The 18257-nt window shown below is 41.6% G+C and overlaps 1 protein-coding gene across 1 annotated transcript in view; it reads right to left on the reverse strand.

Annotated features, from left to right (window-relative positions):
- FAT2 (FAT atypical cadherin 2) overlaps positions 1-18257 on the reverse strand; it is a 130974-nt gene that overhangs the window by 43721 nt on the left and 68996 nt on the right. Inside the window, exons 6-9 of the mRNA XM_029583345.1 lie at positions 16368-16578; positions 11790-11929; positions 6897-7172; positions 5829-6039 (exon numbers count right to left, since the gene is read on the reverse strand). Of these exons, the coding sequence (XP_029439205.1) occupies positions 5829-6039; positions 6897-7172; positions 11790-11929; positions 16368-16578 (838 nt within the window). The remainder of the gene's footprint in view (positions 1-5828; positions 6040-6896; positions 7173-11789; positions 11930-16367; positions 16579-18257) is intronic.

Consider the following 18257-nt stretch of genomic DNA (forward strand, 5'->3'; position numbering starts at 1 on the left):
GGGCCCCTGCTGGGTTGTGGGTGAACAGAGTTGGACATAGAGAAGACTTGAATAGCCCCGCTCTCAGGCAGCTTTATTATGTGATCCCTCAAAAAAATAAAAATAAAAATAGGATTTTCAATAGTAGCTCAAAACAACCAAACGAATACAGTATAACTTCAACAGGTTACAAAGAATGATTTAAAAGCATCAGTGATTCCCAAAACGATTTCAGAAAGAGCAAAGTTAGCTTCCCCTTCAATTTCTCCCTCTCCAGCTTCATACCTCCCTCAGGTTGTTGCCTATTCAGACGACTAACCATAGGAGCCAGGTAGTTAGAAACAGCCTACGAGCTGAAAAACCTGGACTGGACTCAGAATTAAGTTGTTTTTATCAGTCTTCTGTATCTATAAAATGTTGGATTGGATGACAGGTCACAGTAGCAGTCTCCTTACTCCCATTACAGAAGAGTTGCTCTTAAGACTGATAGTTCTATACTGAAATTAGTAGTGACCTAAATTCCTTTAAATAATTGTATTCCTTTCCTTGCCATGGGTTATTAATTTTAAATAACTGAAGGGACTTCAAACACTGGAAAACCATTGAAAACTAGAGGCAACCTTCCAGCCATCCCAACGGATACTCTGCCAAAAGGAAATTATCACACTGGGTGGGAAATGGGCAGCATTTTGATTTTTTTAATTATCTTTAAACACAGATTTTCCATTGCACACACACCTGATGCACAGCAGCAGAATTAAAAATCCATATTGATATTCAGTTACTAAACACTAGCACTTGCTAAAATTCTAGTATGTATACTAAAACGCTGCTTAGCACGCGATGCACAAAATGTTTTGTGCATGTCCAATACAATGCCTCCGTTATAGTCAGCACACAAAAACAGCAGGCATGCTCACCCGTAAAGCGTAGTGTGTGCACATACCACGTCTCAAAATCCCCCATGCTATCCAGCCCAAAGTCAGCATGGGGGATTTCATGCTTCCCCCACACACCCAACGTAAGCAGTAAGGACCCTAGATGGCCCCAAATACCCGTCCAATCCTCTTCCCTGGACACAAGATAAAAAGAGGGCCATGATCAGCCCAAACTCATGCCCCACCAGACACGAGATCAGGGGGACCTTAGCAGCCCCAAATCCTTCCCCTCCCTCAGACACAAGATGACTTGGCCCCTTTCACCAATGCCCTTTGGATGAGGACCTCAAAAGGTTTGGGGCAAGAGTGAGCACACCTAGGCCTCTAAATGAAACGGGTGATAAAAGTGTTATTATTGCCTCAAAAGATTGTACTTTTTAATGTTCTTTTTCATGTAAAATTGATATAAAAGCATAATTTGTGTGTCTAAAGAATGTGGGAGTCTGGGGGTGAGGGGCGGGGGGTGTTATGTGCAAGGCTGTAAGGTTTGCCTAGGGTACCTCATACCCTTCCCTATCCATGGGCTCTGAGGTGGGGGTATCAGTTTTTTAAATTATAGATTGCAGGACGGAGCTGGGCTTTATTTGATGGGCCCGGGACAGACACTGAATGAATTGGGGAGGGGGGGGAATAGCTCAGTAATTTTTCATACAGGGCAGCAATAAAGCTAGCACTGGCCTTGTGGATAAGCTCTTGAAGGAGAAGTCCATTAACTGCTATTAATCAAGTTGACTTAGGGAACAATCACTGCTTATTACTGGCGTTAGTAGCATGGGATCTGTTTAATGTTTAGGTACTCGCCAGGTACTTGTAACCTGGATTGGCCACTGTTGGAAACAAGATACTGGGCTTGATGGACCCTCGGTCTGACCTTGTATGGCAACTTCTTATGTTATTAAAATATATATATATTGCTGGGAAATTCCTCTCTACCTCTAGAATTCAGCATTTTCCTAAAATCAGAAGTACATGATGGTTGAAAGAGTAAAATTAATCAAAATACTTTGGGGCCGATGTAATAAAGTGCCTAGCGCACAGCTTAATGAGTAGTTGGACAGGCGACCATAACCCCTGATGCAATAATGGGATCAGCACATCCAATCAAAGGCGTAGCTAATAGCGCTCATGACATGTAAATGCCATGTAGGCGAGGCCATTAGCTACTACCCCCCCACAATGCAAAAAACTGCTGTATGCCCAAGGCGCTCTTTTTAACCTGTCAAATTTTACGCCTGCCCCGGAGCAGACATGAAGTCTGGCCACACGTCAAGGGGTCCACTTAAAAACAAAAAATACTTTTCTGAGGTTCCTCCCACCTAGTGTCATCGCGATACAAGTCGGAGGAACCACAGAAGGTGGCATCCTGAAAAAAATAAAAGGGCTTGATGGAAAATATAAAATTTCTGGGCATATAATAAACACGCACATAATTCACGCTCCAGGCCATGTATAGTGTGCCGGTACATTCGCTGCCATGGGATAAAATGGACGCTCGTAAATTGGTAACCCGGACTCAGCCACAACTCCTGGGTGCCGATGCCAGGGACACACTAGGGATGCACAATTTATCCCTAAGGCATCCAATTTAGCGCGATCTGCTGCTACCTAGCTGGATAAGTTGGAAAATATCCAGGTAACTGCCACTACTTATCCGATGAGACGGGATCTAAGGAAACTGGAGGAGTGGTCGAAGATATGGCAGCTGAGATTCAATGCCAAGAAGTGCAAAGTCATGCATATGGGGAGTGGAAACCCGAATGAACTGTATTCGATGGGGGGGGAAAGGCTGATGTGCACGGAGCAGGAGAGGGACCTTGGGGTGATAGTGTCAAATGATATGAAGTCTGTGAAACAATGCGACAAGGCTATAGCAAAAGCCAGAAGAATGCTGGGCTGCATAGAGAGAGGAATATCGAGTAAGAAAAGGGAAGTGATTATTCCCTTGTACAGGTCCTTGGTGAGGCCTCACCTGGAGTACTGTGTTCAGTTCTGGAGACCGTATCTACAAAAAGACAAAGACAAGATGGAAGCGGTACAGAGAAGGGCGACCAGGAAGGTGGAGGATCTTCATCGGATGACGTACGAGGAGAGATTGAAGAATCTAAATATGTACACCCTGGAGGAAAGGAGGAGCAGAGGCGATATGATACAGACTTTCAGATACTTGAAAGGTTTTAATGATCCAAAGATAACGACAAACCTTTTCCGTAGGAAAAAAATCAGCAGAACCAGGGGTCACGATTTGAAGCTCCAGGGAGGAAGATTCAGAACCAATGTTAGGAAGTATTTCTTCACGGAAAGGGTGGTGGATGCCTGGAATGCCCTTCCGGAGGATGTGGTGAAGACCAGAACTGTGAAGGACTTCAAAGGGGCGTGGGATAAACACTGTGGATCCATAAAGTCAAGAGGCCGCCAATGAAGAGTGGGTGACTCGCCAGAATGATGGCTAATGCCTGGAGACAATACCCTTATTCAATAAACGTACACATGCTTACTGTGACTCCAACATCATTCTAGCTTCAACAGCAAGAGGAAATGTGGAATAAAGGATCTGCACTCACAAAGGGGGGAGTAGCTGGCTTGTTACGGCGGTTACTACCCCAAACCAAATAAGCCTGTTACTTCAATTTCTATGCAAATACAGCATAGTTCTCTGCTTCAACGGCAGGGGAGAAGAAAAAACTGATACTACACACATCCAGCAGAGCTCTCTGCTTCAACGGCAGGGGAGAAGAAAAAAGGGTTCGCACTCACAAAACGGGGAGTAGCTGGCTTGTTACGGCGGTTACTACCCCAAACCAAATGTGCCTGATACTTCACTTTCGATGCATATCCAGCATGGCTCTCTGCTTCAACAGCATGGGAGAAGAATAAACTGATACTTCAAGCATATCCAGCATAGCTCCCTGATTCAACAGCAGGGGAGAAGAAAAACAACCAATAAGGGCTGTATAACATAGTCTGGGTAAAACAAATAAGCATGGGTGTAGCTTGCTTATTGCGGCGGTTACTACCCCTACTACCCCTAACTTATCAGCTAGATATTCACTTGGATGCAGCTCCATCACTGCTTTCTACATTAATGGTGGGGGTGGAAGGGAAATAGAACCAAGAGCTAAGAGAAACAGATAAGTATGAGAGAAAAAAGTGTGTGAAGCTTGCTGGGCAGACTGGATGGGCCATTTGGTCTTCTTCTGCCGTCATTTCTATGTTTCTATGATTAAGTTCAAATTTGTCTGTCTAAGTAGCTGGAAAGGCACTTTTTAAGCGCATAAGTTAGAAATTAGCCAGATAAGTGTGTGCAACTCATATACCCGCGTATTTGTACTTCCAGGTTTACAAGGATATGTGCGTAGATTTTTATTGACACTTTAACCCCCCCCCCCCCCCCCCCCCCCGCGTAAGTTGGCTTTTACACGAATAAATCAGGGTATTTTATAACATGCATGCGGCAATGAAATAAACCAGTTTTCCCATAGTCTCCCAGTTCACCCAGTCCCTCTGCAGCTCATGAAGACCCTCCTGGCTTTTCAGCCTGAAGTCCCCGTCCCCCCCGCCATTGCTCCCAGACTCCTTCCAGTCATTTGTTTTTTAACTTTTAAGATGTTTACGACCTCTTATATTGAGCAAAAGTAAATAAACACATCATTTTGGCAGGTTTTAAAATAGCAACTTATGTGGGTAAATGTGGCCCCCACCCCGAATGCAAAGTTACCTGTGGACCCTGACTTATACATGGAAACTGGAGTTTTGAAAATAGCATGTATTCACGTGTGTGCTATTTTATGCACGCAGGTGCTAATTTTTGTGTGTGCAGCAACATTAGAAAATTCACCTTTTGGTTTTCAGATTTCTATTTGTGATATTTTGGTTGTGCTTCCAAGTGAGGACTTAATGCATTGTCCTTCGCCTTAGACCTAAAGCAAAACAAAGCTATTTTCAGAAGTTCTTTTTTTTTTTTTTTTTTTTACACTAGCGTCCGTCACCATCCCACACCTTATTGCGCACCATGAATCAACATGATGATCGTCTGCCTCCCCGCCACAAAGGCCGAGTCCATTTAGTCTACGTGCCAAGGTGCATTATTCTGCCTATATGCAATATTACCTGAAGTGGTGCTGGACTGGGCTCTGTGAGCAATTTGTTTTTTAAATCCAAATTATTGATCACATTCTTAAAAACATGCAAACACAGCATGCGAGGTGGCATGCTGGGAAAGACCAATAGCCCACTGAGCCCAGCATCATATATCTGATAGTGGCCTATATGGTTCACACCTGGAAGAATCCAGCAGATCCTAATAGGAAAGTTCATTCTCTATTGCTCACTCCCAAAAGTATGAAGGGGAGCATCCCTAGACATTGAGAAGCATTTATTGTGAATTAATAACTGGATTTTCAAAAAAAAACTGGAATACAAGAATTTTTTGTTTCTGAATAGGGCAGGACCTTCCCAAACCTATCCTGGTGAGCCCTCAGCTAGTCAGGTTATCCATAATGAATAACAAGAGATAAATCTGCATGCACAGTATATCTGCACCCAGTATCTGCAAACTTATATCATGCATATGCATTGTGGATGTACTGAGGGGTAAGATCACCGGGAGAGGTTTGGGCAGCCCTGGAATAAGGCCATTGTTGAGATATCAAGGCAAAAAGATTCCATCTTAATGACTGTTAAATAAAACATTTACTTCTTCTATCCAGTCAAGTAGAGGAGTAGCCTAGTGGTTAGAGCAGTGGGCTCTAAACCAGAGAGACCTTGTGACCTTGGCAAAGTCACTTTACCCTCCATTGCCTCAGGTACAAACTTAAATTGTGAATCTGTGTTGAAAAGTGTTTATTTTTTCCTCTCTCTACCATCAGCTTCCTTACACAGGATAAGTCTCTCATGGCATCTCCTGCCTCTTACCAGCAGAAAGGGCGTAACGGATGTCAGCATTGGTCCCTTGGTCCCTGTCTAGCGCTCTGACTTGTAGGACTTCGCTGCCCACGGCTGCTGAGCTGAGGACCTCCCCTTCATAGCGTGGTCTGGTGAACTGAGGTGGGCTATCATTGCAGTCTTTCACGTTGATCACAACCCTCACAAAGTTTCGTTTAATGGGCACTTCCTGGTCTCGCACCTGGGGGCAAACAAGAAGATTAACAGGAAATTACATTTCAGACCCCTGAGTGCACATAGTTTTAGAAAAAGTCAAAAGAGGTAGGTGACCAAGCCCATCTTGTCTGGAGTGCTTCTGTCCCTTGCACTGCTTAGAGGGATTAAGGAAAACTGCAGCTCACTTCAACCTTACAAAGATGCATGCTTGATGGGTCTCCCATGACACTAAGTCAGAGGGAAGTTTAATATTTTCTTTCGGGCACTCTTTCATTAACTGTATACGTTAGTTATTTGCATCACTTACTTTCTTTTAAGCTATTTTCTTTCCTTATTTTTTTATTTTTTTATTTTAGGTAAAGCTGTTCAGTGACTTTGCTTCCTTCCGTAATTTCTTCGTCTAGTGTGAATTATTGACTCTGAAGGTAAAGCACAAGGTGCTTATTATTATTTAGGATTGTCCTGAGGCATTCAATTGCACCTCCAGTCACGAGAGAGGAGGTATTACAACTTGTTTTATAGGCCCATGGAGAGATGAGCGCTGACGTTTGTCTCACCCCTTACAGACGAAGAAGCCCAAGTCCTTCACTTCGGAGAACAATGCTCTTGGTGAGAGGCAGTATTCTTGCCGGTATTTTATACACTGGTGTGTTTCAGAAAGGTGCTAAGGAAATAGAAGCAGTGCCAGATTTAGGGATAGACAACATAGGCACCAAGTTCCCCATAAACTGGGACTCACCCTGCTGCTCTCTTATTTCCAGGGGGGAGAAACTTCCCATCCCCAGTCCTCTGCCTATGGGCACCATATCCCTAAATCTGGCCATGAATATAAATATAGGTCTTAAAATTTAGCCCCACCGGCCTCTGGCACAGAAAGCTCACCATCACTGTTAAAGTATGAAGTGGCATGGCTTCGTAATCCAGCGTTTCCGTCGTAGCAAGAGTCCCCCTGTTCGGGTCCATGTGGAAGAGGCTCGTGCTTCTGGGATCCGTGCTGCTTTGAATGGTGTAAATCAGCCCGTTCTCACTGTCATTGTCTGTTGCGCTGACCTGGACTATTTCTGTTTCGGGAACAGTGTCCTCGGGGACTGTCACTTCGTAGAGCTTTTCTAGGAACTGAGGGCGATGCTGGTTTACGTTGATGACATGGATGTAGGCCTGAAAAAGAATGTAAACCACAGTCCATTCTTACAGTCAATCTTCCATCTTCTACCCAGATTCAATTTTTCATGAAAAGTTTTCAAAAATATATTTTTAATTTTAACAACTCTTATAATGCATTGTTACCGTGCTTTTAATTAATGTTAATGTTTGCTGCTCAAGAGGTTTGAGATTGCCAATTTGTCACATTTTCCAAAACAATTAATATATTAAAAAAAAACCATACAGCACAGTATGGTGGATTCCTTCCAACCTCAAAATTCCCGTTTAGTTATCGCTGATCTGCGAGATGCTTCCTATTCCGACCCCTAGCTAGGTCCTTTTTTTTTTTTTTTTTATAGTGATGCCACCGTCTGCTTACTTATGCAAAAAGTAACGTACAATGCACCACGATACTTCGCAACAAGTCATTCGACAAGGCTCAGCATCCATCAGTAAGCACTGGAATTCTTGTCAAAGCAAACTGATAATGGGAATCCAGGGAAGGGAACTGGAATGCTGCCCACATTGCCAGCTCTGCCTTTTCGTTTCCTTTCTGGAAGTGAGCCAGTGGGGTATTATAATAATAGTGCATTCATCCCTGTGCCTAATTACTAGAATGAATATTTCAGAATGGCATCTGTAGGAATAACCACCAGTGAGTTCCTGATGGATGATTAATATTACAGTGACTACATGGAGAAAAGGTAATCATTATCAAAGGGCTGCAAATGGGGCCACCTGGTTGGCCTATGATTGTTTAACCGCCGTATCACTAATTACAGGAGAATGCATGAGGACTGACATCATCATCTTTATTTACATATAAAACTATTGGGTGACCTGAAATACTGCTGACTATACCAACTCAGCAGTATCCCAAACTCTTCTAAGAGAAATCTCCCCCACCAAAGAGCGTTGTCTGTTGTGTCTATAATAAGCAGTGTAAAGTGTGACAAAACCTTAGTCATTATTGTGCTGTGCTTTGAACATCCTTTACATGTTATACATTTCTTAAATAATCAAAAAACAAAGAAGCAGAACACCTCTCTAATGTAATCAAAAACTGACAAAGAGAGGGAAAAGGATCAAAGTCCAATCAATGAATCTCAAGCCCAATTAATGGCAAATGACAATATCATAAAAAATCTTTGCTTTGGAATTTCAATCTGCAGCCTCTCGCCTCGCAATGGGCCGCAAGCTTCAATCAGCTTACAAAGCAGAATGTAATATTTAATCATTTATTGTCATTTTGCAACAAAATTAGTGGTAAGAAAGTAATTTGTTTGAATAAAGTTAAAAACTGGGATGAGCAAAATGACAATAAATGATTAAATATTACATTCTGCTTTGTAAGCTGATTGAAGCTTGCGGCCCATTGCGAGGCGAGAGGCTGCAGATTGAAATTCCAAAGCAAAGATTTTTTATGATATTGTCATTTGCCATTAATTGGGCTTGAGATTCATTGATTGGACTTTGATCCTTTTCCCTCTCTTTGTCAGTTTTGGATACATTTCTTAAATACATAAGGAGGGTAATTTTTCTCACAACTCGTGCCTGGTTAAAGTCTGCATGGTAGAAAGAGTAAATGTAAAAATCTGAAGTATGCCCCTAAATGGTTTCCCCACCCCCAACTCCTCTCTCCAGTGTGCATAAAAGTGTTTGTGAAATTGCTTCTGCATGCGCTTTTATGCACACCCCCCCGGGCTATTTTCAAAAGCCCATTTATGTGCATAAATTCAGCAGGGTCGGTGCTACCTGTTTTGCTGCCCTGTGCAAAAAACACTTTTACTGTTCACCACCAAACCTTCGCGGATTCTAAGGGCGTCAGCCATGGGCTTCTCTTTTTTTCTGCCTAACAATAACTTTGTGTGTCTGAACATCGTTTGCATGTGCGGTGAGTTAGAGTAAGGTGAGCAGATCTCAGATGGGCAAATTGGGACACTTGTTCCCTGTAGTGCCAACAGTGGCCCAAGTAGTTCATTTGCAGGCTAAAAATAGTTATCTGGTGTACCGTCCTGTGGAAGATTGCAGTAATATACCACTAAATTATTTCAACCCCAATACAAAGCCTCAGGGCTGACGGGTATGTCCTACATACAAGAGAATTATGCGCCAGAAAAATTCAGCTCAGCCAAAACTTCTAGCTGTTATTAACATGAAAAAAAATAAATTATTCAAGAATAAGTAACCTAAAAAAAATTACGTAAATTCTGCGTGGAAGAATTTGAACTGGGTCCCAGGATATTTTACACAAGGTCCAATACAAAGGTGCCCTAGGTGAACCTTACAGTCTTGTGCCCTTACCATCCTCTCTCACAGCCCTCTCCCCACACAAATAAAAATTGTGCATTTATAACAGATTTTACATGAAAAAGGATATTCCAAAGTACAGTCTTCTAAGGTAAAACTATCACTTAAAATATGCTGAGGTGCCAAGCAGCAAAAAAGGCACTTGGAGCTCATATAGAATTAGGCCTAATGTAATGTGTGTTGGATGTGAGCGTGGTCCTCGGAAAATGATGAGTAAACAATTACAATGTAGTAAACCTCCCATGCCAAAACAGCATTTACTGCCAACATCAAACAGTAATAATCCTACAAATGAGAAAGTAACATTGCAAATGTTACACCAGGCCTTTAAAACACCAATACACCTATTAGGAAAACAGAACAAGCCAGGCTGCTATAGATCCCTACACAGAAAATACATTCTAGCAAAATACTTCACCTTGGTCATACATGCAGAACACACACAGACCCTCACCAAATACGGATAAGGAGACCATAAAGTATAATTAGAAACATGCAAACAAAACTGAAGTGGAAACTGCAAGAAGCCAGACTCCATATGCAATGCAACAATGGAAAAACAGATACATCATCTTTCCTCATAAAACATCAAACTATAAAATCAAGGAATAGAAAACATCAATCACAATAGTAAAGCTATTCCAATAAAAAGAAGATATATTTCAAAACTGCTAATAGAAAATCCAATAATTAAAAACTCATAAAAATTTTTAAAAATTTCCCAAATAACAATAAAATATCTTAAAACAGCAGACACATCAAATAACACCCAATAATTAAAACTAAAAAGGATTTTAAAATTCCCTGGTCACTTTACCTGAGAATTCTTGATTTCTAGTCACCCTGAGATTGGGGGTGTGCAAATTTTCTCCTCTCTCCTATATACACAGATTCTCTAAAATACATGTTGATTCTTACACACACATGCTCCCTCTCTCTCTCTCATTCACTTTCTCATCCCTGCACACATTCCCACACTCCCTCTCTCCCTGTTCTTACCATCGCTCTCCATATCGACCCTGAGCAGGTTTAATTTCTGCTGGTAGCTTTTGCTGTCTTCCTCTTTGATTATTATAATACCCATACTTAATCCAACACCCAGGACTTCTCCAATGTCTTACCACCAAGCCACCATTAACAATGAGAAAATTGTCCAAAGCGCCTGGATACCTACATATATATGTAACATGGAGATTTATTTTGCACTCATTTTTCTTCCATTTTATTAAATTTCAAAACCACTCAGTTTTGCTTCATGGTTCACATGACCAAAGAATGTTTGTAAAACCTTTACCACAAGGAAAAAAGTACTTCTCCATGCTCCTGCAACATGCACTAGCAGGCACTTCGACATGATTAAATGCTTTTTTCCACGTTAGAACAGGGAGGGTAAGGAGGGTTCTTTCCAATAACAGTGCTCTTTCGAGCTGCAGAATCCAGGAAGCAAAAAGGGATCAAGATAACTCATGAAAACATGCATTTTGTAGAACTAGAAGCCTATTAAGACATGCAGGGTCTGTTAAGTAAAAATGATAGGTGCCTCCTATTCACATTCCCATGCCAAAATAAACTGGTCATGTTTCAAAAGTTATTTTGCAGAATATTTGGAATTTGGTGGTATCATATAATTCCACAGAGATGCATAAGAACAGATGAATTGTTTCGCAGAAAGCAGGAAACTGCAGATTTTTAATAAAAACATCTGGGACTGAGGGCTGGAGGTGCAGAAGAACTGGGCGTGAGTCTCCTGCCTGACAGTGCCAGCTGGGGTTACTCTATTTATGTATTTAAAATCTTTTCTATACTGCCGCTAAGTTAAATACCATCGCAACGGTTTACATGTTGCGATGGTGTTTAACATGGAGCCAACAAGCTTGATCCCAGAAGGAGCCAACACAGAGCCAACAAGCTTGATCCCAGAAGGAAGGAAGGATGACTGCTACTGCCATGGCAGCCCCTGCTAACATCAGATTGACATGGAAGAATTATTTTGTAGGCGAGATATATCTCTAGTTCTTGGGGCTGACAAAGATTACTAGTGCTACTCAGGTATGGTGGCCGAGTTGGAGGGTCTGTAAATTAAGGGAAAGGCAGAAACAAATTATACGACGTATCTTCCAAATGTGGAATGCATTACAAGTAATTTTCAAGAAAACAAGAAAAAAAAAGAATCATCATCACTACAATATTCTCTCTGCCCCTTATCTCTGAAATAAAAAGTACCAAACCCCAGCTTGGATCGCAGTTCTCCTTTCTTTCTTCTTCTTATAGCGCTTGACAATTTTCATAAGTAGGTTTCCTTTTAGAAAGGTAAGTGTGTACCTGGGTTGTGATGGTATTGGATCCATCTGTGACCTGTATAGTCAGGTTGTAGTTTGGTCTCTTACTTGCATCTAGGGCTCTGGCAATAACCATCCCGCCGGAACTCTTGTCAATATCGAAATCCAGGTCATCATCACCGCCTAGGGATAGAAATTTAAACAAGCTGTTATCGGAGACAGAACAAATGCTGTCTCTATCCTATACTGCAGCAAAAATGATTATTTCAGGAACTCAAATGCTAAGCCGCCTTGCTTTAAATTTTGGATTGAAACCGAGAAATGAAGAATCTGAAACTATACTTTGATTGTTCAAGATATTAGGCAAGTTGGGAGATGTTTTTTTCCTTTAAGAGTTACACTCAAACTGCAGGAAGCTCTAGTAATAGGATTAATTTCCAAAGGTACAAGTTGTAAGGGGGCTGAACTTTAACTTGTAGGATGTGCATTCATTTAGAATGAATATATGAGATACAATGAATGAGACAAAATGTATGACCTTGTGGCAAAATAGCGCTAGCCGCATTAGAGGCAAGCGCCAAAGTTACATCACCTTCCGGGTGGATAGTGCCATTTTTAAATTACCTAGGACTGGAGCAGGAGCAAGAGGGCTTTAACTCCAGCCCCTAAGGACTTCCAGGACCATGAGGAGGAGGTGACTGGGGGCTCGAGAGGGAGCTTCCTGGTCCTGGCAGTTTTTAATGGGGGCGAGTGGGGGAGGGGGGGAAGAGGTCTGGGGAGGCCTCGGCTGGTCCTGGGTGCCGGGATGGGATAGATTTGTAGTGGAAGTAGGAGACAGAGGGGCCCAGCTGAGCAGGCCTAGACCCAGGTTAAATTGTGGAAGGGTGAGAAGCAAGTTTTTTTTGTTTTTAAATGTTTCGTTTATTTTTGTACTTTTTCTTCTTGCAGCTTAATGTTTCTTTTTCAGTTCAGCAAATGAACCAAACAAACAAAAACAAAATTAAACAAATTTAAAAACATCTTCCTCCCTCCCACAATGAAATGTTTGGTTCATTTCGGGGTCCAGTGCAAGGGTGGCTGGCATCCTTCTAGGTATCCCTGGGAAAGGGGAAATCTGTCCACTGTGTGTGGAGTGCCCGAATAAACACACTGGAGTCACTGGATGAGGGTCGAAACTTAATCTTCAAAAATAACTTCTTCTTCTGGTCTCCAAAAGGAAACACCACCAGAGTTGTCCCTTTGTGATGGGTCACTACCTTGAGGGCAGGTCTTACCTATCCCTGAGTATCCCGAACGCAGGGCTCCCCCTTCCCTGAATCCAGGAAAGGCCCAGGTGTCCAGCAAGGCTCCTACCACTTAAAAGTCCAAACGCCAAAATATTCCCAGGACAGCCGCTCTGCACCTTGGGAGAAGGAGAACAGCAGCAGAGCCCTCGACCTGTACCAAGGAGACCCAGGCAGGATGGAGCCCAGCCCCAGGTAGCCCAAAATTACAACGGAGGAAAAAATCTACAACCTTCCTCCTGAACTGCAAACGTAGCCCCCAGAGCCCTTGGCGGAGCTCTGCTATAAAACCTCTGACTGGGACGTCCATTCCAGCACCCTCAAGGGGAGGGGCTTCAATGAATGCATCCTCCCTTAATGATTTCTTTGCCAGGGCTTACTGGCAACCTGATAGGGTGTCTGGGTTACAATAAATTAAAAAAATACTCTTCTGTGGAACATAGGTCTTCCAAAAATGATTGGAAAATGATCTTCTTACAGGTAAGGATTTTTTTTTTTTTTTAATCAAGTAACTAAATATTTGACCTCCATATCTTAGTCTATGGAAGCGTCTTTACATAGTGGGTTTTTTTTTTTCACATTTACCACTCATTTGGGTTTATCATTTAAACATCAGCCATTAAAATAGGTAAAGGAAATCTGTCCCCTATTAGTATAACTTTTTGAAAGTACACGTACAGTAGAAACGAATTATACTCTCCTACTACCAATTAAATCCGATACTAAAAAAACCTTTTTTTTTATTATTATTATTATTATTTAAACTGCTCCTCTTAGCAACACCAAGTCTGGGGCAGTGTCACACACACCTCAGACAGAATGAATTCCGATTGATTCATGCAGTGTCTGATGCCCTTTGTGACATCACGGACAGTATGGACCAATCTGATTCCACGAGTAGAAGGCGACGGGTGTCCCTCCCATCTATGTGGCTGATCTCATCAGTTCAGTGCAACTGAAGGGAAGTACAGAGCAAGGTTTTTTGCTCGTGCTCCTGTGAAACCCTACAAAGCACGCAGCATTATATTAAAGTCCTAAAGTTGATTCTTTGCAAACATAATATCACTGGCAGGCCTCCTTTTAGCGATAATTATATTTACAGGATTATTAGATGGCAAAGCAAAAGCTAACATTGAAAAGCTACAAAAATGCAGGGAAAATATTTTTGGCAGCCAAAAATGCTCCCAAGCAATGGTAATGTAAGATAAATATTTCCTTGGCAGGCCACAGCATCCATGAAAATGACTGGCTCTGCATTCCTCTTATTTGCCTTTATTTGTTTTTCATTATTCTTGCGACGTTGCCCTAGAGTTATAAAAGTATACACAAATGGATGGCTGTGCCTGCTAAAAATTTCCAAAAAGCAAACAAGGGATAGAGCTGTGTCTTTTCTTTTCTCTGTCTAAGCTTGGCACCTCACTGGACTAAGAGTCAAGTCAGTGAAAGGCATGCTGGTAACTGTAGTCCTGCTTTCCCTGATGTAGTCAGTATATCAGATGGAATCTGGAAAAAGCACAGCGAGGTAGTTATTTGTTAATTGCTACAACAGTGGACTGTGATAGCCAGAAGTGCCAGGAATATTTTTCACTTGCCTGTCTGGAAAAACTGGCTCATGACATGACAGAACTCAACAGCATGGCATTTTACTTATGCTACCAGCACACTGGACGTCAAACTCTGATAATCCTGCATGGGGGGGGGGGGGGGGGAACTCACTGAACATGAGGGGAGAAATGAGACAAAAGGAACTATCACTGGTGGAGCCAATCTCTTGGGCTGAAAAGGAAACCAGCCCAGGTATGTCCCCACCAGAGAAATCACAGTGATAGCTGATACATGGGAAAAGAAAGGAAGAACAGGGGAAGGTGGGGAAGAGAATGAAGGAGACACCTTGTTTTCCCATTCCTCATCCAGTTCCTCCTCCCCTTGCTCAGAAACCTCCTGCAAAATGCGTTCCATCAACCATTTCTGAAATGCTGGGCATGTGAAGTACTTTGAAATTTTGTTTGATGTCAGTACCAAATGTCAGACTACGTTATTGCTCAGAATACCGTTATTCCTACAGAATGGAGTGTCGCCAAAATGGTTCCTTGCTAGTGACCTCAGTATCTTCAATAACATTGGTATATGAGGTGAGAGAGAGAGTAGGAGTGGAGAAGGGTGTCTGACACACCGTGAGAAGAGGTGTCTTATCTGCTGTCTTTGACAAAACTCATGAGCCCACTTGGCAATGGGATCTTTCTTTGGGTCTGGGTTCTCTCGAGAACGTTTTCTCCTGTCCTGAGAAGGTGGCTGATAGATCCAATGGTGGGTTTCCCAGATCCTAAGGATGAGGGAGATTTGTCTGGGTGTGCAAGAGTGGAGTCCTGAGAGATCCTAAAGACCCAAAAGGAGAGGTCTCTGAGAAGAAGGGATTTAAGCTCGCACTACTTAACCTTCTTACGAGAGAATTTTTCAGTGCTTGGAGAAAGTGGACTTTCTCTGTGGCGAGTCTGCCTGCCTTGAAGGAAGAAAGCTCTCCCAGTGTTGCTGCCTAAAGCAAAGCATCAGCTTAGGATTTTCTGAAGCGTCTACAGGAAGTCCAGTGCGCCCGACCACAATGGAGTCTGCATCCAGTTTGCAGGTAACATGAGGGAAGTGTCCAGTGAGGGTCCCTTGTGAGGAGCACCTTCAGCCAGGGAGTGCAGGCTTCATTGAATCTGTGAAGTTTTTTTCTGGAACTTTATAACCTGTTGGGTTTTCAACAGTGTAATATTTGTGATTTTTCATCTTTAATCAAGTCTATAGTAAAAGTATTATTTCTGAACAAGCGCTGGCAGTATGCTTGTGCAGTGCGCAAAAAAAAGAAAGAAAACCCTCTAAAGAAAGCCTAAGACCTTGAAAGACTTGGCTTTGTCTCCCTGTTCAGGAAGGAAGCCAGGAGCACAGGTCACAATGGTTAGCCCCCGAGACCTTAACAGGACAGGGACTAGGGACTACATATAGAATTGTATACCACACATCTTTGTAAACAAATTTCTCCATATTTTTCATGCATAATATCCATTAAAGAGGTTGGCCCCTTGCCCCCTCTTCTGTATATAGTATTTATTCTATTTTATTTCACTTTATATATTTATTGCTCCGTTCACCCCTTCTTTATTTTCCTACTCCAAGTTAAGGCTTCCTTGTTATAATGTAACTGTATGCTCCGTATCTCTTGTTGATTGGTTAATTTTATATTCTGCTTAGTTCATTGTAAACCGAGTTGATTTGATTTGTATCAAGAAAGTCAGTATATAAAAGCCTCAATAAATAAATAAATAAATATATTTTTATTATTAAAATAGATGACTTACCGGTGATATCAAACCAAAGCTGACCGCTGCTCATCTCCGTGCTAATCACGCCAACCATGTGATTCACAGGGTCCGTTTCCATGACTGTAAAATTAAAATGGGGCTCATCCAAAGCTAGAGGTTCACCGGAGGGGGCCGGCTTGGGAATCCACTGGATGTGGAGCCGCACAATGGAGGACTGCGGGGGGCTTCCGCTGTCTGTGGCCCTGATCTGCAATGAAAATCATCATCATATCAGACTTTTCCCTACCAAAGGCGAAAATGGTACTGGCAACATTTAATGGCAGCTCTAAATAAATAAACAAACAAACAAACCAGTCTCAGAATTGTGACAACTGTACCAGGGTTAATACAGCTGTACACGATGGCCTACCGTTGGCTCAAGGAACTCATGAAACAAACATTTATTTATTTATTTATTTATTTATTTATTTAACATTTTTATATATCGCAATTCATGTAGCAAAGTTACATATCATTTTGGTTTACATTACAACAATAACAAGCATATAAGAATGCAATTACATTAAAACAGGGGAGTTAACTAGGATAAGAGTGAACAGGGTAAAAACCATAACTTATAAAATCATAGATATGTTGTGAGTCTTTTGAGCGATTGGCTATAGCTCTGGGTGAGAAATTAGGTTAATAAGAATTATGGGCTATGGATCCCATATTTTGGTCACGCCTCTCCAGACATTCTGATGATCCCTTCTGAGCTACACTCTTGCATTTGGTTGAGAATTTACCCATTCAAGCCTGCATTTCCTGAACTTCTGCATGTAGTGATCATCTTTCCCTCAGTTTTGCTCGTTCGCAGTTTCCTTATCTTCTCCTTTCACAAATTCCATATCATTTAGGGCCCTATTTACTATGGTTTTTTCTCCTCTTAAACACAAAATGGAAGAATTCCTTTTAGTAAACAGGTCCTTAGTTTGTAAAATATTGTTTTGTAAGAGACCCTGGTTTAGGGTGGCATATGAATTCCTAAATAAAAATGTATAAGAATCTGGGGGAGGAGGCATTCTCAGCGATTATAGTTGTAATTCTTTTGTCATGATATGAAAATTAATTGCAAAAGAAAAAATAATATCATAAAATTCTAACTCGTAACTACAGTCCATTTTGAACTTGCTACCGGTAGATCTCAAAGTTATAGATCAGGCGTAGGAAGCTCTGGTTCTTGAGTGCCACAACCAGATCTGATTTTCAGGATATCCATAATGAATATGCATTTGATATATATATAGACAGAGATAGATAGATATTTATCATGCATATTCATTGTGGATATCTTGAAAACTAAACCTGCCTGCTGAACCTGAACACGGGAGTTGCCCATCCCTGGTCTAGATAATGATCCTCCTATTTTGCCCTTAAGGTAGTATTCCCCAATTATCACGGTTATTAAGTAAGTTGGTGTCTGTTCTTAAACTTATCTTTGTGATAAATCAAGGGTGGGGGGGGGGGAAGGTAGTACTGGAAACTGTTTACTGAGTAGAGCCATTTTGTGACAGCTTAGCTGCAAAGTAAATGCATACAAAAATGTGTATGTACCTTGCATCTAGAAAGTCTCCAAGTATGCCAACAATATCAATCTGGTTTCAGAATGCTTGGGATATAAATCCAGTATGGAGAATTGATGTGCATTTGTTTGAGATGAAAGTATAAAACATGACAATAGGGCACACTATTATCATTATTTTTTATGTAATTGTATCTCATGTTGAGAATGGAAGAGTGGTTGTGGATCTCTTTTATTTATTTATTTTTAAAGAACATGTCTCCCTTACCAATGTGAAATTAAAATTTTATTTCTTTTTGTTTTAATTGCAATATATTATGTGTTTTGATGAATCATTTATTTGCCTATCTTGCGGCAAGTTAATT

Source organism: Rhinatrema bivittatum, chromosome 18 (genome assembly GCF_901001135.1).
Source record: "Rhinatrema bivittatum chromosome 18, aRhiBiv1.1, whole genome shotgun sequence".
Taxonomy (NCBI): domain Eukaryota; kingdom Metazoa; phylum Chordata; class Amphibia; order Gymnophiona; family Rhinatrematidae; genus Rhinatrema; species Rhinatrema bivittatum.